The sequence below is a fragment of the Microcaecilia unicolor genome, chromosome 4 (genome assembly GCF_901765095.1).
Source record: "Microcaecilia unicolor chromosome 4, aMicUni1.1, whole genome shotgun sequence".
NCBI lineage: Eukaryota > Metazoa > Chordata > Amphibia > Gymnophiona > Siphonopidae > Microcaecilia > Microcaecilia unicolor.
Genome location: NC_044034.1, coordinates 98776462 through 98803099, shown reverse-complemented (window position 1 = coordinate 98803099; position 26638 = coordinate 98776462). Strand labels below are relative to the sequence as shown.

Here is a 26638-nt window from a genome sequence, read left to right as displayed (position 1 = left end):
GGACCTAAGGGCTCACCATCAAAAGAGACAAGACACTATCTAACCCCACCCCCTAAGAAGGTTGAGTCCCAGTATAGGATTCATGGGGACCCGGAGTTGATGAAGGCCCAGTTGCCTTATGACTCGGGGGTTGTGGATTCTGCTCTCAAGAGAGCCAAAAGTACAAAACATTTTGCCTCGGCGCCCCTGGGACGGGAGGCTCGGACTTTGGACTCTTTTGGGAGGAAGGCCTACCAGTTAGCTATGCTCATCTCCAAAATCCAGTCCTATCAGCGCTACATGAGCATTCACTTGCGGAACAATGTGAAGCAACTGATGGACCTGGTCGATCACCTCCCTTCGGAGCAGGCCAGGCCTTTTCAGGAGGTGGTCAGGCAGCTGAAGGTGGGTCGTAAATTCCTGTCCAGAGGTACTTACAATTCTTTTGATGTGGCGTCCAGAGCCGCTGCTCAGGGTATAGTGATGCGCAGACTCTCATGGCTGCATGCGTCTGACCTAGACAATCGAGTCCAGCAGCGGCTTGCGGATGCTTCTTGCCGGGGGGGGGGGAATAATATTTTCGGCGAGAAAGTCAGAACAGGTGGTAGAGGAGCTCCACCAGCGGGAAACCGCATTCAATAAACTCTCCCACCGGGCACCTTCAGCATCTACCTCATCAGGTAGACGTTTTTATGGGGGAAGGAGGAATGCGCCCTATGCTTACTGTAAGCGTAGGTACTATCCACCTTCCCGCCAGCCTGCTCAGGCACAACCCCAGTGCGCTCATTCACGTCAACAGCGTGCGCCTCAACAGGCCCCTGCAGCGCCCCAGCAAAAGCAAGGGACGGGCTTTTGACTGGCTCCAGGCGAGAGTTTAGCCGCAATAAAAGTGTCCATGCTAGATGATCTACCAGTCAGGGGGAGGTTAAAATTTTTTCACCAAAGGTGGGTTCTCCAAATAGTCTGGCGGGGATACTCCCTCAATTTGATCTCCAAACCTCCAAATTGCCCACCAGGGGCTCAGTCCTTCAGCTTCCAGCACAGGCAGGTACTTGCAGAGGATCTCTCTGCTCTTCTCGGCGCCAATGCGGTCGAGCCCATGCCACCGGGCAAGAAGGGTTGGGATTCTATTCCATGTACTTCCTTGTGCAAAAGAAAACGGGGGGGGGGGGGGGGGGAGATGCGTCCCATCCTAGACCTAAGGGCCCTGAACAAATATCTGATTCGAGAAAGGTTCAGGATGCTTTCCCTGGGCACCCTTCTTCCCATGATTCAGAAAAACGACTAGCTATGCTTCCTGGACTTGAAGGATGCTTATACTCCCATCCCGATACTGCCAGCTCACAGGCAGTATCTTCAATTCCGTCTGGGAACACAGCACTTTCAGTATTATGTGCTGCCCTTTGGGCTCGCCTCTGCGCCCCAGGTGTTCACCAAATGCCTGGCAGTCGTTGCAGCGTCTCTACGCAGACTGGGAGTGCATGTGTTCCCTTATCTCGACGATTGGCTGGTGAAGAATACCTCCGAGGCAGGAGCTCTACAGTCCATGCAGCTCAGACTCAAACTCCTGGAGCTTCTCGGGTTTGTTATAAATTACCCAAAGTCCCATCTCCTTCCAGTTCAACAACTAGAATTCATCGGAGCTCTGCTGGACTCTCAGACAGCTCAGGCCTATCTTCCCGAGGCGAGGGCGGACAACCTTCTGTCCCTGGTTTCCTTGGCCAGAGCGTCTCAGCAGATTACAGCTCGGCAGATGTTGAGATTTCTGGGCCATATGGCCTCCACAGTTCATGTGACTCCCATGGCACGTCTTCACATGAGATCTGCTCAGTGGACCCTCGCTTCCCAGTGGTATGAAGCTGCAGGGGATCTAGAAGATGCAATCCTGTTGTCCACCGCTTTTCACAACTCCCTGAGATGGTGGACAATTCGATCCAATTTGACCTTGGGACGTCCCTTCCAAATTCCTCAGCCTCAAAAAGTGCTGACTAGGAATGCATCTCTCCTAGGGTGGGGAGCTCATGTAGATGGGCTCCACACTCAGGGAGCTTGGTCCCTTCAGGAATCAGGTCTTCAGATCAATCTCCTGGAGTTGCGAGCGATCTGGAATGCTCTAAAGGCTTTCAGAGATTGGCTGTCCAATCAAATTATTCAAATTCAGACAGACAACCAGCGTGCCATGTACTATGTCAACAAGCAGGGGGGCACCGGATCTCGCCTCCTGTGTCGGGAAGCCGTCCAGATGTGGCTTTGGGCCTGCCGTCACGGCATGTTTCTCCAGGCCACGTATCTGTCAGGTGTAAACAGTCTGGCTGACAGGTTGAGCAGGATAATGCAACCTCACGAGTGGTCTCTTAACAGGGCAGTTGTCCGCAAGATGTTCCGAGCGTGGGGCACCCCCTCGGTGGATCTTTTTGCCACTCGGATCAATCACAAGGTCCCTCAGTTCTGTTCCAGACGACAGGCTAGCCACGGATGCATTTCTCCTACATTGGGGGTCAGGCCTTCTGTATGCATATCCTCCCATACCTCTGGTGGGGAAGACTTTGCTGAAACTACAGCAAGACCGCGGAACCATGATTCTGATTGCGTCCTTTTGGCCATGTCAGATCTGGTTCTCTTCTTCTGGAGTTGTCCTCCGAAGAACCGTGGAGATTGGAGTGTTTTCCAACACTCAGAACGAGGGGGCGCTTCTGCATCTCAACCTCCAGTCTCTGGCTCTCACGGCCTGGATGTTGAGGGCGTAGACTTTGCCTCCTTGGGTCTTTCTGAGGGTGTCTCCCGAGTGTTGCTTGCTTCCAGGAAAGATTCCACGAAGAGGTGTTACTCTTTTAAATGGAGGAGGTTTGCCGTCTGGTGTGATAGCAAGGCCCTAGATCCTCGTTCTTGTTCTACACAGACCCTGCTTGAATACCTTCTGCACTTGTCATAGTCTGGTCTCAAGACCAACTCCGGAAGTGTTCATCTTAGTGCTATTAGTGCTTATCATTATCGTGTGGAGGGTAAGCCTATCTCTGGACAGCCTTTAGTTCGATTCATGAGAGGTTTGCTTTTGTCAAAGCCCCCTGTCAAACCTCCTATGGTGTCATGGGATCTCAAATTTGTCCTCACCCAGCTGATGAAATCTCCTTTTGAGCCACTGGATTCCTGCCATCTTAAGTATTTGACCTGGAAGGTCATTTTCTTGGTGGCTGTTACTTCAGCTCGTAGAGTCAGTGAGCTTCAAGCCTTGGTAGTCCATGCTCCCTATACTAAATTTCATCATAACAGAGTAGTCCGAACTCACCCTAAGTTCTTGCCGAAGGTGGTGTCGGAGTTCCATCTGAACCAGTCAGTTGTCTTGCCAACATTATTTCCCCGTCCTCATACCCGCCCTGCTGAACATCAGTTGCATACATTGGACTGCAAGAGAGCATTGGCCTTCTATGTGGAGCGGACAAGCCCCTTCAGACAGTCCTACTACTACTAATATTTAGCATTTCTATAGCGCTACAAGGCGTACGCAGCGCTGCACAAACATAGAAGAAAGACAGTCCCTGCTCAAAGAGCTTACAATCTAATAGACAATAAATAAATAAAGTAAGCAAATCAAATGTTTTGTTTCTTTTGACCCCAACAGAAGGGGAGTGGCTGTTGGGAAATGCACCATTTCCAATTGGCTAGCAGATTGCATTTCCTTCACTTACGCCCAAGCTGGGCTGACTCTTGAGGGTCATGACATGGCTCATAGTGTTAGAGCCATGGCAGCATCAGTGGCCCACTTGAAGTCAGCCACTCTTGAAGATTTGCAAGGCTGCGACGTGGTCATCAGTCCACACATTCACATTTCATTACTGCCTTCAGCAGGATAGCCGACGCGACAGTCGGTTTGGGCAGTCGATGCTGAAGAATCTGTTCGGGGTTTAGAATCCAACTCCACCCCCCTAGGCCCATTTTTATTCTGTTCCAGGCTGCACTCTGTTAGATGTTTCTTCGTAGGTCAATTTTTTATGTCCTCGCCGTTGCAAGGCCCAGTTGGCCCTGTTTGTTGTTTTGAGTGAGCCTGGGGGCTAGGGATACCCATCTGTGAGAACAAGCAGCCTGCTGACCTCAGAGTATACCTGCTACAGGTAAGTAACTTCGCTTTCTGCGAGGACAAGCAGGCTGCTTGTTCTCACCAACCCACCTGCCTCCCCTTTGGAGTTGTGCTTTTCTTTGTTTTTGCTTCATAAGCTGACTGAAGCAGGACTCTCGTGCGACGGGTGGGAAGATGGCCGTACATGCGCGGTGCACGCACCTGCGCGCTCGAAGGCTTTAGCAACCTTTGTTGCTAGGAAGATTTTCCGGACTTGGGGCTGCTGTGGACGTCACCCATATGTGAGAACAATCAGCCTGCTATCCTCAGAGAATAGCTGCTACAGGCAAGTAACTTCGCTATATTGATCAGATACAGTTTGCTTTCCTTTTTAGGAACAGGGATGGGGGAGGGGGGTTAGTATTGTAGATGTGGTAAAAACATGTAAGGAAACTTGACTCTCAGCTCTGAGGTGGGCCATTTCAACGGGCAGGTCATTTTTCTCTACAAAACCACTACTTGGAATGGCTAGTTTATTTATTTAACTTGAATGAACTGTGTCCATTGTATTTCCCAGATAAATGTGGTATTAAAATAAGTGCCAAAGTAACCATTGCACACCAACATCCTGTTTCCTACAGAGAAGAGCAGCTAATGTTGATGGGAAAGGTAGGAGTAGCAGATAAAATGTAGAAAGGACCATGCCTGACCAGCCCTTCCAGTTCTTAGCAACCATGGCTTAAGGGTACAGTAATCCATGATGATGCCTGACTGTTTTAATAACGGGTTACTAAATATATGTTCCTTTTAAGTTGTGTAACTCTTTTCAAACATAGTTGTTATACAATTGCCATGAGCTGCACAAGTTAACTAGATGTTAGGTAAAGAAGTACTTCCTTTTGTTCTGAATTGCCCTCGATAAGTTCAGCAGATAACTGCTAATTCTTATATTGAAGTATAGTATTTAATCATTCCCAAGGTACTTTCGCTAAATCTTTGCTCTATCATATCTTCAGTGTCTTTCCTTTTCCATGTGTGAATCCAAGATTTCCCCCCCCCCCCCCCCCATGATAGTTGTTCTACCCCTAATCATTTTTGTTGCCCTTCTGTGCAATTCTACAGGATACTTGAGCTATAGTATGTATGTATGCATTTATTTATTTGTAACATTTGTATCCCACATTTTCCCACCTATTTGCAGGCTCAATGTGGCTTACATACTACTGTAAAGGCGTTCGCCAATTCCGATATAAACAGTTACACAGTGATGTTATGGTAGACTAAGGTTCATGTGGAACAAACATATTAGGGAATCGTATAGAGGAAGAGTTATGTCCATTACGTTCTTTGGTTTCATAGTGTTGCAGGGTTCAGGTATTTAAGTGGGGTCGGTAGGGTACATAAGTAATGCCACACTGGGAAAAGACCAAGGGTCCATTGAGCCCAACATACTGTCCACGACAGCAGCCAATCCAGGCCAAGGGCACCTGGTGAGCTTCCCAAACGTACAAACATTCTATATATGTTATTACTGGAATTGTGGATTTTTCCCAAGTCCATTTAGTAGTGGTTTATTGACTTGTTCTTTAGGAAACCGTCTAACCCCTTTTTAAACTCTGCTAAGCTAACTGCCTTCACCACGTTCTCCGGCAACGAATTCCAGAGTTTAATTATGCGTTCGGTGAAGAAAACTTTTCTCCAATTTGTTTTACATGTACTACACTGTAGTTTCATCACATGCCCCCTAGTCCTAGTATTTTTGGAAAGCGTGAACAGACGCTTCACATTCACTTGTTCCACTCCACTCATTATTTTATATACCTCTATCATGTCTCCCCTCAGCCATCTCTTCTCCAAGCTGAAAAGCCCTAGCCTCCTTAGTCTTTCTTCATAGGGAAATCGTCCCATCCCCGCTATCATTTTAGTCGCCCTTCCCTGCACCTTTTCCAATTCTACTATATCTTTCTTGAGATGCGGCGACCAGAATTGAAAACAATACTCAAGGTGCGGTCGCACCATGGAGCAATATAATGGCATTATAACATCCTCGCACCTGTTTTCCATACCTTTCCTAATAATAACCAACATTCTATTTGCTTTCCTAGCTGCAGCAGCACACTGAGCAGAAGGTTTCAGTGTATTATTGACGACGACACCCAGATCCCTTTCTTGGTCTGTAACTCCTAACATGGAACCTTGCATGATGTAGCTATAATTCGGGTTCTTTTTTCCCACATGTATCACCTTGCACTTGCTCACATTAAACGTCATCTGCCATTTAGCCTCAGTCTTGTAAGGTCCTCTTGTAATTTTTCACAATCCTGTCGCGAGTTAACGACTTTGAATAACTTTGTGTCATCAGCAAATTTAATTACCTCGCTAGTTACTCCCATCTCTAAATCATTTATAAATATATTAAAAAGCAGCGGTCCTAGCATAGACAGACCCCTGAGGAACCCCACTAACTACCCTTCTCCATTGTGAATACTGCCCATTTAACCCCACTCTGTTTCCTATCCTTCAACCAGTTTTTAATCCACAATAGGACATTTCTTCCTATCCCATGACCCTCTAATTTCCTCTGTAGCCTTTCATGAGGTACCTTGTCAAAGGCCTTTTGAAAATCCAGATACACGATATCAACCGGCTCCCCTTTGTCCACATGTTTGTTTACTCCTTCAAAGAATTGAAGTAAATTGATCAGGCAAGATTTCCCCACACAAAAGTCGTGCTGACTTGGTCTCAGTAATCCGTGTCCTTGGATGTGCTCTGTAATTTTGTTTTTGATGATAGCCTCTACCATTTTCCCCGGCACCGACGTCAGATTTACCGGTCTATAATTTCCCGGATCTCCCCTGGAACCTTTTTAAAAAATCGGCGTTACATTGGCCACCCTCCAATCTTCCGGTACCACGCTCGATTTTAAGGATAAATTGCATATCACTAACAGTAGCTCCGCAAGCTCATTTTTCAGTTCTATCAGTACTCTAGGATTAATATCATCCGGTCCAGGAGATTTGCTACTCTTCAGTTTGCTGAACTTACCCATTACGTCCTCCAGGTTTACCGTGAAGTCAGTAAGTTTCTCTGACTCGTCCGCTTGAAATACCATTTCCGACACCAGCATCTCACCCAAATCTTCCTTGGTGAAGACTGAAGCAAAGAATTCATTCAATCTGCTACGTCTTTATCTTCCTTGATCGCCCCTTTTACCCCTCTGTCATCCAGCGGCCCAACTGATTCTTTTGCCGGCTTCCCGCTTTTAATATACCGAAAAAAAATTTTGCTATGTTTTTTTGCCTCTGCTATCTTTTGTTCATAATCCCTCTTTGCCTTCTTTATCTGCGCCTTGCATTTGCTTTGACACTCCTTATGCTGCTTCTTGTTGTTTTCAGACAGTTCCTTCTTCCATTTTCTGAAGGCGTTTCTTTTAGCTCTAATAGCTTCCTTCACCTCACTTTTCAACCATGCCAGCTGTCTTTTGGACTTCCGTATTTCTTTTCTAATTCGTGGAATATGTTTGGCCTGGGCCTTCAGGATGGTATTTTTGAACAGCGTCCATGCCTGTTGTACAGTTTTAACCCTCTCAGTTGCCCCACTAAGTTTTTTAACTGTTCTTCTCATTTTATCATAGTCTCCTTTTTTAAAGTTAAACGCTAACATATTTGACTTCCTGTGTATAGTTACTTCAGGGTTGATATCAAAACTGATCATATTATGATCACTGTTATCAAGCAGCCCCAGTAACATAACATCCCTCACCAGATCTTGCACTCCACTAAGGACCAAGTCTAGAATTTTTCCTTCTCTCATCGGCTCCTGCACCAGCTGTTCCATAAAACTGTCCTTGATTTCATCAAGGAATTGTACCTCTCTAGCGTGTCCCGATGTTACATTTACCCAGTCTATATTTGGATAATTGAAGTCAGCCATTATTATCACATTGCCCATTTTGTTTGCGTCTCTGATTTCTTTTATCATTTCTGCGTCTACCTGCTTATCCTGGCGAGGCGGACGGTAGTACACTCCTATCACCGTCCTTTTCCCATTTATACATGGAATTTCAACCTACATTGATTCAAAGGTGTGATTTGTGTCCTGCTGAATTTGCAATCTGTCGGAGTCAAGGCTCTCGTTAATATACAATGCTAGTCAAGGCTCTCGTTAATATACAGTTCTACCTCTCTACCAGTCCGGTCCACCCTATCACTACGATATACTTTGTACCCCGGTATGACAGTGTCCCACTGGTTATCCTCCTTCCACCAGGTCTCAGTAATACTACTACTACTTAACATTTCTAAAGTGCTACTAGGGTTACGCAGCGCTGTACAATTTAACATAGAGGGACGGTCCCTGCTTAAGGCGCTTACAATCTAAGAGACAAGTGAACGGACAGTCCGATAGGGGCGGTCAAATTGGGGCAGTCTGGATTTAGTGAATGGTAAGAGTTAGGTGCCGAATGCAGCATTGAAGAGGTGGGTTTTAAGCAAAGACTTGAAGATGGGCAGGGAGGGGGCTTGGCGTAAGGTCTCAGGTTGTTCCAAGCATAGGGTGAGGCGAGGCAGAATGAGCGGAGCCTGGAGTTGGCTGTGTTATATCCAATTATATCCTATTATATATTATATTATATTATATATATATTATACTAGTAAAAAAAGGCCCGTTTCTTAACGCAATGAAACGGGCGCTAGCAATGTAATGAGTTCCTGCCATTAATGTTTCCACGGTTGTATTCTGAATATAATTGTTGTTTACATGTATAAGATTTCTTTATATACAATATTTTTTGTGTAAACTGTGTTACAATGTGGTAAAAGTTTTCCTTGTTCAGGCCCTTCAATCAGTTTAACAATCACATCAGAAGAGCTCGTGAGAATGCAACATACAGTTGGCCATGTGAGAAAATGAGAGTGACAGTGTGTTTTACGGACAGTGTAAGAGGGAGATATGCAGAGTGATTGAGTGTGTGTGTGTGTGTGTGTGTGTGTGTGTGTGTGTGATGTCTGTGAGTGACAAAGTGATTAAATGTTTGTCTTCCCTTTCATTCTGTGCACTTGCCTCCACTGATGTTCGTACCTCCCTGTATATGATTGTTTGTTAGAGATTCAATCCACTCCACTTCCCTCCTCCAAGTTCCGTTCTGTCTGATTGGTTCTTCATTCCTGTGACGTCGCGTTTGTTTGCTTGGCAACTATGCAGCGTTCCGTTTACTCGACGTGAGGGCGGGGACAGTGAGAACCAATGAAACACTGAACTACAGACTTACGAACCCTACACTGCCACAGTGCCACAGAGTCAGCTTCAGAATGTTGGAGGTGCTTTTTATTATATAGGATATTATATTATATTATATATATCTATATATATTATTATATATTATATATATATTATATATTATAGCCTAATATATCCAATTTTTCATTTAGTGCAGTATATTCCAACTCTCCCATCTTATTTTAGACTCCTATCATTTGCATATAGACATTTCAGAGTATGTTTGTTGTTCCTATTTGCATGATGCTTAGTACTTGACACTAACGATTTGTCATCTTTTGTCTGATCTTTGGTTGTATTGGGCACCTGGCCTACCACGGTCTGTTGTGCAACCTCACTATCCAGAAACCCTATCTTCCCTGTTTGTGAGGTATCCTTGCAAGATACCTTATCCCGAACCATGCGCTTTTGATTTCCGGAAGTTTTAAGTGGTTATAAGTTGTTTTCACGGCTTTTGGTAGTGCGTTCCATAGTTGTGTGCTCATGTAAGAAAAGCTGGATGCATAAGTTGATTTGTATTTGAGTCCTTTGCAGCTTGTGTAGTGGAGGTTTAGATATGTTCATGTTGTTCCAGCCCGCCTGATCCAGCCAGCGTGTTCCAGCTCGTTCCAGTTCTCCTGAGCCCAGCTTGTTCCAGCCCGCCTGATCCTTCCAGTCTATCGGCTCCAGTGTGTTCCAGTCCGCCTGATTCAGCTTCTTCCGGCTTGCCCCAGTCCACCGGATCCAGCGTGTCCAGCTAGTTCCAGCCGCCGATCCAGCCTTCCCCCCTGCTGTCCATCGGCTCCAGTGTGTTCCAGCCTCTCCTTGCTTACTCCGATTCTTCTGCGCCAGCGTGTTCCTGCTCGTTCCAGTCTTCCTGATCCCAGCTTGTCCGTCTGCTCATCCTGACACAGTTCGTCTGTTCCTGCTTGTTCCAGCCTGTCCATCTGTTCCTGCCTGTTCCGGCTTGTTCCTGCTTGCTCCAATCCATCTGCCTGTTAACAAATCGAGTAACCTGCCTGCCTGCTTGCGAGCCTCTCAGCCATTGACTTACCTACCTGCCTGCTAGCTTATCAGCCATTGACTGACTTACCTAATCGTCAACCCAAAACCTATCGTCAAGCCCTATCTATCTGCTTAACACCTCAATCATTACATAGGCACCCATTAACACCTGTTAACTGCTTAACACCTCATTCACTATACAGTCACCTGTTACACCTCAGTCACCACCTATGGCCCCTGTCCATGTTCTCTTCCTTGCCCTGTCCCTTCCTAATCTTTTTCCCCCCCCCCACTCCCACTGTCTACCATTAGAACTACCTGCTGCCCTCCCACCCTGCCCGCCACCGCAATACCCTATTCACCTCACCATCCCTCTTATCCCCCTCCTCCTTCCTAGCTCTCAACCTTCGGCACTTCCTTCCTGCCATTAACCCATCCCCTTTCCTCCTAAGTACACCCCGTCTTCGTTGCCCGACCTCCCCCACCCTCCTCCGCACTCTCTTGCTCCTCCTCCTGCTATCCGCGGGAGACATTAACCCTAATCCAGGTCCCCCTCACCTGTCCCTGTCCTATCCCTGCGAACGATCCCGGGACGTCTCCAATCTCGTCTCTATTCCCCTCCTTCCCCCCTCCTCCCTCCCCTTCTCATGTGCTTTGTGGAATGCCCACTCAGTCTGCAACAAACTGTCTCTCACCTACGATCTCTTTATCTCTCGCTCCCTTCAACTGCTCGCCCTAACTGAAAACTGGATCTCCCCGGAAGACTCTGCCTCAGTTGCAGCCCTCTGCCATGGAGGCTATCTCTTCTCCCACACGCCCCGCCCAGTTGGCCGCGGCGGAGGCATTGGGCTACTACTCTCACCCTCCTGTAGTTTCCAACCCCTCCACCTTCCGCAGTCTCACTGCTTCTCATCCTTTGAAGCCCATTCCATCCGGCTATTCTACCCACTACCACTCAGAGTGGCAGTCATTTACCGCCCCCCTGATAAATCCTTCCCTTCCTTCCTTACCGACTTTGATGCTTGGCTCTCTCTCTTTCTTGATCCCTCATCTCCGTCCCTCATTCTCGGAGACTTTAACGTACATGCTGATGACCTATCTGACCCCCATGCTTCTAAGTTCCTCACCCTAACATCCTCCTTCAACCTCCAGCTGTGCTCCACCACCCCTACTCACCGTGACGGCCATTGTCTTGACCTCGTCCTCTCCTCCGGCTCACCCTCCAATTTCCACGTCTCAGCTCTTCCTCTCTCCGACCATCACCTGATCACATTCACACTTCTCCACCCCGTCCAACTTTAACCACCACCTCCAGGAACCTCCAGGCTATTGACCCCTCCACCTTATCATCTACTATCTCTAATCTCCTCCCCTCCATCACGTCCTCCGCAACTGTCGACAAAGCGGTCTCCGCTTACAATACCGCTCTCTCCTCTGCTTTGGATACCCTCACACCATCGATATCCCGTCCCACAAAACGCACCAATCCCCAGCCCTGGCTGACTCCTTGCATCCGTTACCTTCGCTCCTGCACCCGATCCGCTGAGCGCCTCTGGAGGAAATCTCGTACCCTTTCAGACTTCCTCCACTACAAATTGATGCTATCCTCCCTCCACTCCTCCCTATTCCGTGCAAAACAGGACTACTACACCCAATTGACCAACTCTCTCAGCTCCAACCCTCGTCGTCTCTTCACCACCCTTAACTCCCTCCTAAAAGTGCCCCCCGCTCCTACTCCCCCTTCTCTCTCTCAATCACTGGCCGACTATTTCCGCGACAAAGTGCAAAAGATCAACCTTGAGTTCACGACCAAGCCACCACCACCCTTTAACCCTCTCCCTCATCCAACCTACACAGGTCTCTTTCTCCTCTTTTCCTGAGATCACCGAGGATGAAACTTCCCGCCTTCTTTCCTCCTCGAAATGCACCACCTGTTCCTCTGATCCCATCCCCACCAACCTACTCAACACCATCTCCCATACTGTCACCCCCGCCATCTGCCGCATCCTCAACCTCTCTCTCTCCACTGCAACTGTCCCTGACACCTTCAAGCACGCCGTTGTCACACCTCTCCTCAAAAAACCTTCACTTGACCCTACCTGCCCCTCCAACTACCGCCCCATCTCTCTTTTACCCTTCCTTTCCAAAATACTTGAGCGCGCTGTTCATAGCTGCTGCCTTGATTTTTCTCTCCTCTCATGCCATCCTCGATCCACTTCAATCCGGTTTTCGCCCTCTGCACTCGACTGAAACGGCACTCTCTAAAGTTTGCAATGACCTGCTCCTGGCCAAATCCAGAGGTCACTACTCCATCCTCATCCTCCTCGATCTTTCCGCCGCGTTTGACACTGTCAATCATTATTTACTTCTTGCCACGCTGTCCTCTTTTGGGTTCCAAGGCCCTGTCCTCTCCTGGTTCTCCTCTTATCTCTCCCACCGCACCTTCAGGGTACACTCCCATGGATCTTCCTCCACTCCCATCCCACTATCTGTTGGAGTTCCCCAGGGATCTGTCCTTGGACCCCTTCTCTTCTCAATCTACACCTCTTCCCTGGGCTCGCTGATCTCGTCTCATGGTTTTCAGTATCATCTTTATGCTGATGACACCCAGCTATACCTCTCCACACCTGACATCTCTGCGTAGACTCAGGCCAAGGTATCGGCCTGTTTATCCGACATTGCGGCATGGATGTCCAACCGCCACCTGAAGCTGAACATGTCCAAGACCGAGCTCCTTGTCTTTCCTCCTAAACCCACTTCTCCTCTTCCTCCACTCTCTATCTCTGTTGATAACACCCTCATCCTCCCCGTCCCATCTGCCCGCAACCTCTGAGTCATCTTCGACTCCTCCCTCTCCTTCTCTGCGCATATCCAACAGACTGCCAAGACCTGTCGCTTCTTCTTCAACATCAGCAAAATTCGCCCTTTCCTCTCCGAGCATACCACCAGAACTCTCGTCCATGCTCTCATTACCTCTCGCCTTGATTACTGCAACTTACTCCTCACCGGCCTCCCACTCGGCCATCTATCCCCCCTTCAATCAGTTCAGAATGCTGCTGCACGTCTTATATTCCGCCAAAACCGATATACTCATATCACCCCTCTCCTTAAATCACTTCATTGGCTTCCGATCAGATATCGCATACAATTCAAGCTCCTCCTCCTTACCTACAAATGCACTCAGTCTCCGGCTCCTCACTACCTCTCTACCCTCATCTCCCCCTATGTTCCCGCCCGCAACCTCCGCTCACAGGACAAAGCCCTTCTCTCAGTACCCTTCTCCACCACTGCCAACTCCAGGCTCCGCGCATTCTGCCTTGCCTCACCCTATGCCTGGAACAATCTTCCTTTACCCATACGCCATGCCCCCTCCCTACCCATCTTCAAATCTCTGCTTAAAACTCACTTCTTCAGTGCTGCCTTCGGCACCTAACCGCTCGAGAAATATAAAATGCTCCAATCCATCCACCCTATCAGATTAACTGTTCACTCGTCCTCTAGATTGTTCACTTGTCTTTAGATTGTTCTCTTGTCTTTTAGATTGTAAGCTCTTTGAGCAGGGACTGTCCTATGTTTGAATTGTACAGCGCTGCGTAACCCTAGTAGCGCTTTAGAAATGTTTGTTAGTAGTAGTAGTTCCAGTTGTATTTCTGATTGGTAGGTCAATGAGGTCTATCATGTATCCCAGGGCCTCACCATAGATAATCTTATGAACCAGGGTGCAGATTTTGAAAGCAATACGTTCTTTGATTGGGAGCCAGTGCAATTTTTCACGGAGGGGCTTGGCGCTTTCAAATCGTGTTTTTCCAAATATACGCCTGGCTGCCGTGTTTTGAGATGTCTGAAGTTTTTTTTATGAGTTGTTCTTTGCATCCCGCATAAATTCCATTGCAGTAATCTTGGTGGCTTAGTACCATTGATTGTATCAGGTTCTGAAATGTTTCCCTCGGGGAAGAATGGTTTCACGCGTTTTGAGTTTCCATATTGAGTGGAACATTTTCTTAGTTGTGGATTTCACGTGGCTCTCTAGTGTTAGGTTGTGGTCGATTATAACTCCGAGGAGTTTCAAGCTGTCTGAGATGGGGAGGGTGTAATCTGGGGTGTTTATGTTTATGAGGTGGTTTACGTTGTATTAGGATGAGAGGATGAGGCAGTTTGTTTGTTTTTGTTTTTTTTTCTGTGTTGTTTTAGCTGAAATGCATTTGCCCATGAATCCATGATGTTCAAGCCAAGCTTAATTTTGCTGGTGATTTCTGACTGATCGTGTTTGTAAGGAATGTATATTGTGACATCATCCGCATAGATGAAAGGGTTAAGACCTTGGTCGGATAAGGACTTGGCTAGTGGGGCCATCACAAGGTTGAAGAGGTAGCTAAGACTGTATAGAGTACCAAAGGCATGGATGACCCATTGCCTTGTGTAATTGGGTAATACTACTTTGAATTTCTTCTGAATTTTTTCTTTTAATATTTTAGTTGCCTTTTTGGTCACTGCTTAATACAGGGCCAATGTATTTTTAGAGAACTGTTTAGAATGGTGAGGCCAAGATCTAACAAACTGGAGCCCAGCATTTCAGGTGAATAGTGCATTATGTTGTCTTTTATCAGTGCTAAAATTAATTTGCCAGTATAATGCTTCCTTCTCAGTTAATTAATTTCTGTAAAGCTTTTTAGTATGCCATTTCTGACATTCCACAGAGCCCGGTGTGGATGCTGACTAGTATTTAGATGTGAACAAGGAGTAAGAGCGTCCAGGTTTATTTGCCAAAAAATACTGATACAAAGACCCTATATGGGCCATGTTTTGGCACAAAGCCTTCCTCAGGGGTCTAAAAACAAAACATAAAAATATAATACAAGTAAAAATTAAAAATAATCATAATAGTAATAGAAAAACATATATAAATATATAAACATAATCACAGCATAAATTAAATGAAGAATAACAAAATTGGCATGAATGAAAACCAATAATAAATACATGATATGTAGAGATGTATTAACAGTAAATGGGCACAAAGTACAGCACCAAGATATATATGAAAATGTCAGTAGATACTAAAAAAATGAAATAATGATGTTAGATGGTGAGTGATGCCAAAAAGTGAACACTTTTATAGTGATGTGTGCAAGAGCTGATGGAAATGAAAAGTAATATATAAAAATATGGGTAACATACTGTAGTAGTCCAAATAGTCAGCTTTGCAGAGTTTTTAACTGGGGAAAAAAACTTAAGTGCTGGAACAATTTGTACTGAAATGAAAAAGCAGAGATAATATTTTTGACTTTTCCATTTGTCTCTTAACTGTGCCATGTAATAGCCATAATCCGCATCCAAAGTGGAAGAAATATATATAAATAACGCTGTGTTAATCCTAAAATCGCAGGGACCCATCCAGCTGATTTTAAATAAATAAATAATGGCATCTCTTATCTTATATACGAGTAACATGCTGGTTTCATTGTCAGCCGTTGAGACGTGCAATAGAAAGTCTGTCTCAAAAATATACCAGTTAAAAACCAAAAATAGGAGTGTTCGATTTTCTAGAAGGTAAAATATCCGTTGATCTATGAAAATATACTAGTGTGCAAGCTAACCCCCCCCCCCCCCCACACACACACACACACAGATGAATAATGGCTGAAAACCCTCTGTAAACATGCCTACTAGGAAAAATGTAAAGTGGCAATAGAAACAAGCTATTAAAGTGTAGCAAAACCAAGCACATAATGTACAGTAGATCCAAAAATATACCTCAGATGCACAGAGACAATATAAGGGGTCCATTTTTCAGCGCACCTGCAAAAAAGGCTTTTTTTTGGCCAAAAATGGACGTTTTGGAGGTTTTGCTAATTACACTGACACTTCTATTGTAGTTAATGGTATCTAACTTGGGTATGAAGGAGCCAATTTATTTCATTTTGAGCATTGTGGTAATTGGTTAGATTGTGTCATGTACATTTTATTTAGTTATTTTGACATTTATATCCCACATTATCCCGAACACACTCGAGTTCAATGTGGCTAACAGTAAATAAACAACAAACAAGGGTTACAAAGCCATAGACAAAAATATCAAATATAGCCCATTGATGGCAAGTTGCAATCTAAGATACTCCATCAGTAGATATAAATCTCAAAAGAGGAGAGTTTTCAGTCATTGCCATTGGCAATGAATTCCACCACTTAGCACTCCTGGTATCTAAAGTCATACAATAGCAATTTTACACATTTTTCTTATGAGAAAAAGTACCATCATTCTTGCTATCCTTTTGCATGATTGATTTTTTTTTTTAAGTAGCAGAAATGCCTTTAAAGGGATCCTTTTACCAAAGCATAGTGTGTGCTAAATGCTGTGCAGCCTATTATCTACCTGTGGGCCACATGGCACTTAGTACACGTTAAGCTTTAGTAAGAGGGCCCCAATGTTTTAAAACTGAATCCACTCCCCCCTCCCCCCCCCTGATATTCAGCCACTGATATTATACCTGGATATTCAATGCCAGGTCGTTTCCGACAACCAGAATTGAATATCCAGTTTCATTTTTGACCACAACAAATTAACCGGTTACCCCAATATTCTGTGCTGATCGGTTAAGTGCTTAGCGATTAAAGATAGACCCGCTACTTATGCAGCCTATTTTAACTGCTAAACATAGCTGGGTTGGTGCTGAATATCCACGCCTAACCAGCTATGTCATATGATATAACCAGTTAGCAGCTAGCCGCAAACTATAGGTTTTCAGCGGGTGATAACTGATTATCTCCCACTGAATATCCGCAGTTAGGCGCTAAAACACTAATTTAACTGGCCAGGAGCTGTTTCTGGCCAGTTAGTTTTGAATATCAGACCCTTAGTTGTTAAGATCCATGGTACACTTAAGGCATTTACTAATGCTATTCTAATTTGCATTAACAGAGAGAAATTGCACACTTAGAGGAGGAAATTTCAGCAGTGAAACAATCCATCAATGCCAAAAATATTATGCTTGAAGAAGAGAAAAGAATGCATACAAAGCTTAGAAAAGATATAGCGGTGAGTTAAAGAGGGTAAATTGTGAATAACATCCTACTGCATATTATGCTTATCAGAAGAAAGGGAATAAGAAGAATATATTACAGGCAACTCTTACAGAACCATTACATGTTAGGACCACTCTTCTGGCAAGAGAAAAGCAGAAAAGAGACCCTGGGACCAAAGCAAATGGTAAAATAACTTCTCTGAGTACAAGCAGGCTGCTTGTTCTCACGACTGGGTTGACGTCCACGGCAGCCCCCACCAACCGGAAGAAAACTTCGCGGGCGGTCCCGCACGCAGGGCACGCCCACCGTGTATGCCCGGCTGTCTTCCCGCCTGTGCGCGACAGTTCCCGCTCAGTTTTTTTCGATTCCGCGCTGGAGAGAGACGTGTTATCGTCTCTCTTGTCAGCCCCGGAAACCGGATCGCGGCCTAGCCGTGAGCTTTTTTTCTCTTTTCGTGCGCGTTCGTGCCTCTTCTTCTGTAAAAAAAAAAAAAAAGTTTGTTCCCTCGTCTTTAGCGCAGGGACGCCTCGTTGCGGCCTTGTGGCCGCGCAGTCGTTATTTTTTTTGGGTGTGCTTTTCACCGCCACCATCGACGACTTTGACTTCGCCAACGCGATTTTTCCGTAGATGTCCTCGAAGGTCCCGAGTGGATTCAAGCAGTGTGGTCGGTGCGGCCGGCAGATCTCGCAAACCGATACCCACGCTTGGTGCCTCCAGTGCCTTGGGCCGGAGCATAATACCAAGACGTGCACCTTGTGTCTCGGCTTGCGGAAGCAGACACTGGTGGCGAGGCAAGTTCTTCGGGACCGTCTTTTTGGAACTTGCGCCGGCCGGATCTTCGGTACCGGTACCGATGTCGACGAAATTGGCACCGACGATGGCACCGACCCCAGGAGTACAGGTACCGTTGGCCCGCCGGCCTACCGGCGACTACGGGGGTGAGCGGCCGCGCGGGCAATTAGCCCCAGCCACTCCCTCTGCCCAGGGCCATCGGGACCGAACCCTGTCTGACCCGATCCCTCGAGGCCGGGGGGGGGGGGGTTCTACCTTCTCTTCATCTCTGCCGCCGAGCGCCGATGACGGGCACCGAAAGAAGACTAAAAAGCACCGTCATCGGTCGCCCACGGCGCACGGGACTACCAGCTCCAGCGCCTCCAGGGATGATTCGACACCAAGAAAGCGGTAGTGCCGAGAGGAGCGTTCCCGCTCGGTTGAAGAGGTGTTGCTGCGTCAGTCCATGGGTGCTTCGATACCGTCTCCTGGACCCGAGCAGCTTCCGGCACCCCCACCCACACCGGCCCCCCTGCCTTTCCCGACAGCGGGCCTTGACGAGTGCCTCTGAGCCATCCTTCCAGGGATTCTGGAAGGGCTGATGCGCCAGGCTTTGCCGGCACCGGGGGTGCTTGCGCCTCCGGCGCCATTGATGGAGGCGCCGGCGTGCTCTAGCCCGATGCCGAGGCCTCCGGCGCCGCTTGCGGCACCGGTGTCGACCGCCAAGCAGGTGGAGTCGACGTCGATGGAGGGAGCTTCATCCCCGCCGGCGCGGGAGTCCACCGCTCGACGCCATCATCGAGGACTTGGTTCCTCGCAGTCGAGACGGGCCCGGTTCAGGTCTGAGCTGCAAGAGCTCATGTCCGACACCGAGGAGGAGGACCCCAGATATTTCTCCTCAGAAGAGTCTGAGGGCCTTCCTTCCGACCCCACTCCTTCACCGGAGAGGAAGCTCTCGCCCCCTGAGAGCCTCTCCTTTGCCTCCTTCATTAGGGACATGTCTATTTGCATTCCCTTCCCCGTGGTCTCTGTGGATGAGCCGAGGGCTGAGATGCTCGAGGTCCTCGACTATCCATCACCACCTAGAGAGTCTTCCACGGTGCCGTTGCACAATGTCCTCAAAGAGACACTGCTTCGGAACTGACTGAAGCCTTTATCTAACCCCACCATCCCCAAGAAAGCGGAGTCCCAATACAGGATCCACTCTGACCCAGAGTTGATGCGGCCCCAATTGCCTCATGACTCGGCGGTCGTGGACTCTGCTCTCAAGAGGGCACGGAGTTCGAGGGATACCGCCTCGGCTCCCCCGGGGCAGGAGTCTCGCACTCTGGACTCATTTGGGAGGAAGGCCTACCAGTCTTCCATGCTCGTGACCCGCATCCAGTCATACCAGCTCTACACGAGCATCCACATGCGGAACAATGTGAAGCAACTGGCGCACCTGGTCAACAAGCTCCCTCCGGAGCAGTCCAGGCCCTTTCAGGAGGTGGTCAGGCAGCTGAAGGCGTGCAGAAAGTTCCTCTCCAGGGGTATCTATGACACCTGTGATGTGGCATCTCGAGCTGCGGCCCAAGGTATAGTGATGCGCAGACTCTCCTGGCTGCGTGCTTCTGACCTGGACAACCGCACCCAGCAACGACTGGCGGATGTCCCTTGCCGGGGGGATAACATCTTTGGTGAGAAGGTCGAGCAGTTGGTGGACCAACTACACCAGCGGGAAACTGCTCTCGACAAGCTCTCCCACCGGGTGCCTTCAGCATCCACCTCAGCAGGTGGACGTTTTTCCCGGGCCCGGCAGGCTGCGCCCTATGCCTACAACAAGCGTAGGTACACCCAGCCGGCCCGAAGGCCTCTTCAGGCACAGGGACAGTCCCAGCGCGCTCGTTCCCGTCAACAGCGTGCGCCTAAGCAGCCCCCTGCGCCTCCACAGCAAAAGCCAGGGACGGGCTTTTGACTGGATCCATGGGAACATAGCCGCCATCAAAGTGTCCGTACCGGACAGCCTGCCGGTCGGGAGGAGGTTGAAAAATTTTCACCAAAGGTGGCCTCTGATAACCTCTGACCAATGGGTTCTCCAAATAGTGCGGTGCGGATACACCCTGAATTTGGCCTCTACTCCACCAAATTGCCCACCGAGAGCCCAATCCTTCAGCTCCCATCACAGGCAGGTACTTGCAGAGGAACTCTCCGCCCTTCTCAGCGCCAATGCGGTCGAGCCCGTGCCACCCGGGCAGGAAGGGCAGGGATTCTATTCCAGGTACTTCCTTGTGGAAAAGAAAACGGGGGATGCGCCCCATCCTAGACCTGAGAGGCCTGAACAAATACCTGGTCAAAGAGAAGTTCAGGATGCTTTCCTTAAGCACCCTTCTACCAATGATTCAGAAAGACGATTGGCTATGTTCCCTGGATTTAAAGGACGCTTACACTCACATCCCGATACTGCCAGCTCACAGACAGTATCTCCGATTCCGTCTGGGGACACAGCACTTTCAGTATTGTGTGCTGCCCTTTGGGCTCGCCTCTGCCCCACGGGTATTCACGAAGTGTCTCGTGGTGGTTGTGGCGTATCTATGCAAGCTGGGAGTGCATGTGTTCCCGTATCTCGACAATTGGCTGGTCAAGAGCACCTCAGAGGCAGGAGCGCTTCAGTCCATGCAGTGTACTATCCACCTTCTGGAGCTGCTGGGGTTTGTGATTAAATTACCCGAAGTCCCATCTCCAGCCAGTCCAATCTCTGGAATTCATAGGAGCGCTGCTGAATTCTCAGACGGCTCAGGCCTCCCTTCCCGAAGCAAGGGCCCAGAACCGTCTATCCCTTGCCTCTCAGACCAGAGCGTCTCAGCAGGTCACAGCTCGGCAGATGTTGAGACTCCTGGGTCATATGACCTCCACGGTTCATGTGACTTCCATGGCTCGCCTTCACATGAGACCTGCTCAATGGACCCTAGCTTCCCAGTGGTGTCAAGCTACCGGGAATCTAGAGGATGTCATCCGTCTGTCCATCAGTTGCCGCAATTCGCTGCACTGGTGGACCATTCGGACCAATCTGACCCTGGGACGTCCATTCCAAATTCCGCAGCCCACGAAAGTGCTGACGAAGGATGCATCTCACCTGGGGTGGGGAGCTCATGTCGATGGACTCCACACCCAGGGTCTGTGGTCCCTCCAGGAACAAGATCTTCAGATCAACCTCCTGGAGCTCCGAGCGGTCTGGAACGCGCTGAAGGCCTTCAGAGATTGGCTGTCCTACCAAATCATCCAAATTGGGACAGACAAACAGGTTGCAATGTATTACATCAACAAGCAGGGGGGCACCGGATCTCGCCCCCTGTGTCAGGAAGCCGTCTGGATGTGGCGTTGGGCTTGCCAGTTCGGCATACTTCTCCAAGCCACATACCTGGCAGGCGTAAACAACAGTCTGCCCGACAGACTGAGCAGAGTCATGCAACCGCACAAGTGGTCGCTCCATTCCAGAGTGGTACGCAAGATCTTCCGAGAGTGGGGCACTCCCTCGGTGGACCTTTTCGCCTCTCAGACCAACCACAAGCTGCCTCTGTTCTGTTCCAGACTACAGGCACACGGTAGACTGGCGTCGAATGCCTTTCTCCTCCATTGGGGGACCGGCCTCCTGTATGCTTATCCTCCCATACCTTTGGTGGGGAAGACCTTACTGAAGCTCAAGCAAGACCACGGCACCATGATTCTGATAGCGCCTTTTTGGCCCCGTCAGATCTGATTCCCTCTACTTCTGGAGTTGTCCTCCGAAGAACCGTGGAGATTTGAGTGTTTTCCGACTCTCATTTCGCAGAACGACAGAGCGCTTCTGCACCCCAACCTTCAGTCTCTGGCTCTCACGGCCTGGATGTTGAGGGCGTAGACTTTGCTTCGTTGGGTCTGTCTGAGGGTGTCTCCCGCGTCTTGCTTGCCTCTAGAAAGGATTCCACTAAAGTGTTACTTTTTCAAGTGGAGGAGGTTTGTCGTTTGGTGTGAGAGCAAGGCCCTAGAACCTCGTTCTTGTCCTGCACAGAACCTGCTTGAATACCTTCTGCACTTATCAGAGTCTGGCCTCAAGACCAACTCAGTAAGGAATCACCTTAGTGCGATTAGTGCTTACCATTATCGTGTAGAGGGTAAAGCCATCTCTGGAGAGCCTTTAGTCATTCGATTCATGAGAGGCTTGCTTTTGTCAAGGCCCCCTGTCAAGCCTCCTGCAGTGTCATGGGATCTCAACGTCGTCCTCACCCAGCTAATGAAACCTCCTTTTGAGCCACTGAATTCCTGCCATCTGAAGTACTTGACCTGGAAGGTCATTTTCTTGGTGGCAGTTACTTCAGCTCGTAGAGTCAGTGAGCTGCAAGCCCTGGTAGCTCATGCTCCTTATACCAAATTTCATCATAACAGAGTAGTACTCCGCATTCACCCTAAGTTCCTGCCAAAGGTGGTGTCGGAGTTCCATCTTAACCAGTCAATTGTCTTGCCAATATTCTTTCCCAGACCACATACCCGCCCTGCTGAACGTCAGTTGCACACATTGGACTGCAAGCGAGCGTTGGCCTTCTATCTGGAGCGGACACAGCCCCACAGACAGACCGCCCAATTGTTTATTTCTTTCGACCCCAATAGGAAAGGGGTCGCTGTCGGGAAACGCACCATATCCAATTGGCTAGCAGATTGCATTTCCTTCACTTACGTCCAGGCTGGGCTGGCTCTTGAGGGTCATGTCACAGCTCATAATGTTAGAGCCATGGCAGCGTCAGTGGCCCACTTGAAGTCAGCCACTATTGAAGAGATTTGCAAGGCTGCGACGTGGTCATCTGTCCACACATTCACATCACATTACTGCCTCCAGCAGGATACCCGACGCGACAGTCGGTTCGGGCAGTCGGTGCTGCAGAATCTGTTTGGGGTTTGAATCAACTCCACCCTCCAGGATCTGATTTATTCTGTTCAGGCTGCACTCTCAGTTAGTTGTTCTTCGTAGGTCAATTTCTGTTATGTCCTCGCCGTTGCGAGGTTCAATTGACCTGGGTTCTTGTTTTGAGTGAGCCTGAGAGCTAGGGATACCCCAGTCGTGAGAACAAGCAGCCTGCTTGTCCTCGGAGAAAGCGAATGATACATACCTGTAGCAGGTGTTCTCAGAGGACAGCAGGCTGATTGTTCTCACCTATCCTCCCTCCTCCCCTTTGGAGTTGCGTTTTACTCATTCCTTTGCTTGTCATTCAACTGAGCGGGAACGGTCACGCACGGGCGGGAAGACGGCCGCGCATGCGCGGTGGGCGTGCCCTGCGTGCGGGACTGTCTGCGAAGTTTTCTTCCGGTTGGTGGGGGCTGCCGTGGACGTCAACCCAGTCGTGAGAACAATCAGCCTGCTGTCCTCGGAGAACACCTGCTACGGGTATGTATCATTCGCTATCTCGGACAACAGAGGTGAAAAAAAATATTCTGAATTTAATAATTGGAATATATCAATTTTGGCAAATGTACTTCTCTGATATCTTACAGTTCTGTTTGTCTAGTGTTGCTGTATATGCAGCACCTGACTGAGATTTCTAGCTCAGTCTTTTTGACTTTATATCTCTATATTGTACACCGCCTTGAGTGAATTCCTTCAAAAAGGCGGTAAATACATCCTAATAAATTTTTATTATTGATATGTGGTCCCTTGTTTCATATTTGTTGAGGATCGGTCTGTGTTTTGCGAGTGTGACCAAGGTGTGGTATTCTACTAGTGTTTTCTGTGTAGGGATCTGTAGCAGTCTGACTCTCTGTATTTTTCAGTAGGAAGTATATTGGTTTTCTATGGAGCTGCCCCTTTATAGGTAGGGTTGTTACTATTTGAGTCCTGGACATTCTCTCTTTCAAGTCTCTGCTGCCCACAAGGTGCAAGCTGTGAAATGCTTATGGGGCCACTGCAAGTGTGATAGTTGATGGCAAACCCTGAATGTGGTGAGGTTGCCAGTGCCACCCTTGGCTATTCCAAAGCAATGGAAGGTTAAGTGGCTTGCCTAAGGCCAGAAGGGGCTGTGATGGGAATATGAACTTAGGGTCTGCTGCTCTAATCCGTTGCTCGATCCCCTAGTGGGGGTTGAAGCGCACTAGTCCCATTTTTAACTATACTATCACCTTGTATTTAACACCGGAGTTTGTAATCATCTTTCCGGAACCATGTAAGCCACATTGAGGTGGGAAAATGTGGGATACAGATGTAACAAATAAATAACATAAATAACCATTAGGCTAATCTTCTGGACATTAGTACTGCTTTTTTATGACAGGTTTTTCTACAATATGTAAATCCTAAATGTGTTTGTTTTTTTTGTAGGGTTTGGTTACTGAAGCTTTGTATTTGTGAAATAATCATAGAACGTATGTACATGTGGCAGTCTCTTTTTCTTTTGAGATGCCAACCCTAGTGTGCACAGTTGGTTGTAGAGGGGCAGTAGGCAAGGGACAAGGGAGGAGCATGGAATGGGGCAGGTGTCGGGTTTTTCTTTGGCAAGACGTTGGTAACCCTAGTGTGAACACTTACATAAGCCATAGAGCTGGTGTAAATGCTTGTGCCTAGATTGCTGGAAAATGTGCATAAAGTATAATATTCAATAATTTATATGCATAGCGGTTTGCCCCGCCCAGACTCTGTCCATATGCACACCCATCATCAAACATGAGATAGATTTGCATGCAGTGGAGGCAATGCATACAAATTTCTCTCCTGAATATTTATTGTGGGTATCCTGAAAACCTAACCTAACTGGCTGGGGTGCCTCCAGGACCAGGTTTGGCAACCACTGCCATAGTGACTTGTCCAAATTCTCAAAATCCACAGTCCACTGATTAAGAATAGATGCAAAAACAAATACAAATCGCTGTGGCTCAATCGCAGAGTAATCCGCGGTTCCAATAAGGGAGCCATGGATTTTAAGCTATCGCTCACTCAGCACAGTGAGATGTCATTTGACCCCTGACGCAGGCACTGTGCGTGCCAAAACACAGCTGTGTTGGGTCGTCTTATAGAGATTGTTTACGCTGGGAATAAAGTTCTCCCTGGCTTTACCAGTGGATTGTCAGCTCCACTCTTGCTTTTTTGCTGCTGACTTCACCCATGGAGTATTGTTTTCTTCTTCGATTCTTTGCCCAAAATGTGTCAGTGAGAGAAATGGAATTTGAACTCTGGCTTACCTGGGTCTCGATATGCTACTCTTTCTACTAGTGTAGTCCACTCTGGCCCTGTGGTTTCCTTTTTTTTTCTTCTACCCCACAATGATAACCTGAAATTCTCCACACATAAAACTCACAAAAGATCAGCAGTTATTCAGACACCAAGGAAGGTTGGAATACTAGTTTTATCTTGCACTTATTGTGTAAAAATGTAGTGTATTTCCCCTCCCTCTATTTGCAAACTCATATATGTCTGTTCAGGGACTAGGTGTGAAAAGATCTTGTTGAGGTGGTAGGTGCTGTATGAGGCGGGGGTGGGGTTGTTTGTGGTGGGTTTTTTTTTTAAATGCCTGTGTCTACAGACGGACGGACGGAGCCTTCGCAGATAGGCACTATAGCTTGGGTGAAATGCATCTCCAAATGTGCCACATAATTGCCCTAGATTTTCAGACATTTTGCAATAAAAATTTCTAATTCTAGCTGCTGTAGGAAACCGGAGACAATATTCTTAGATAGTCTCGTTGCCCTTCCTCCAGATATTCTGCCCTATTGTCCTTTTAACAAGATCAGCTCTGTGCACTGTTTATTGGAAATCTGATTTATGTTTACCTTTGTTTTAATTTGATTAGGTACAAAATAAAAGATGTGATGCTATTTTAAAACGTTTACATTGTCAGCTGAAAAAGGTCCAGTCGAGCAAAAGACAATGTTACTGGAATATTCAGCACATGGAAGAAGATGCAACTGAATTGAGGAAGCGCCTTGGCATTAAAGAATAATAAAATTACTTTAATGTTAGTACGTTTTGAATATGGCTCTAATATTCATATTAATAGAATGTTTGTTTGAGCTGCTGCTTAGGTAAAAACAAAGTTGTTTGTCTATTATACAACATGGATACTTTTTCTTTTTTTTTTTATATATTGTTTATTGGCACAACAAAACACGGTACAATATGCCAAAACCACAAACATTGCACTGAATAATAGGAACAGGATAAGGCCTATATATAAAGGTGCCATCATACAATTTTCCATTAGTCAATTATGCCCCTCTACCCCCCCCCCCCCCCCCGCATAAACCCCCCCAACCTCCCTCCCCACCCCATCCCCCTAACAATTTAATAATCTACTTTTTGCCATGGGAGTGAGCGTGTCCCAATACGGAGACCAGATCTTGCAAAAATGGTCTCCTCGCTTAGAGGCAAGATCACGGACCCTCTGCTTCTCCACTGAGCAGCACTGCATCATGGCGCCTCGCCAATGCGCTATGCAGGGGCCCTCCCTGTTGAGCCATTGTTGCAAGATAGTTCTTTTCCCCATCAGTACAGATCTCTTCAAAAAATCTTTCATTCCCTCAGGCATGGGCCCTTGCACTAAAAACACATCAAAC

The 26638-nt window shown here is 47.6% G+C and overlaps 1 protein-coding gene across 6 annotated transcripts in view; it reads left to right on the top strand.

The window, feature by feature from the left end:
• Positions 1–26144, top strand: part of CCDC122 (coiled-coil domain containing 122) — a 50198-nt gene extending 24054 nt beyond the window's left edge. For 5 of the 6 annotated variants that reach the window (XM_030199426.1, XM_030199429.1, XM_030199425.1 and 2 more), the window contains 2 exons: positions 17214–17330; positions 25876–26144. In XM_030199426.1, the coding sequence (XP_030055286.1) occupies positions 17214–17330; positions 25876–26025 (267 nt within the window). In that variant the 3' untranslated portion in view covers positions 26026–26144. The remainder of the gene's footprint in view (positions 1–17213; positions 17331–25875) is intronic. The other variant, XM_030199428.1, reaches the window with a different exon arrangement.
• The last annotated feature ends 494 nt before the right edge of the window (positions 26145–26638 follow it).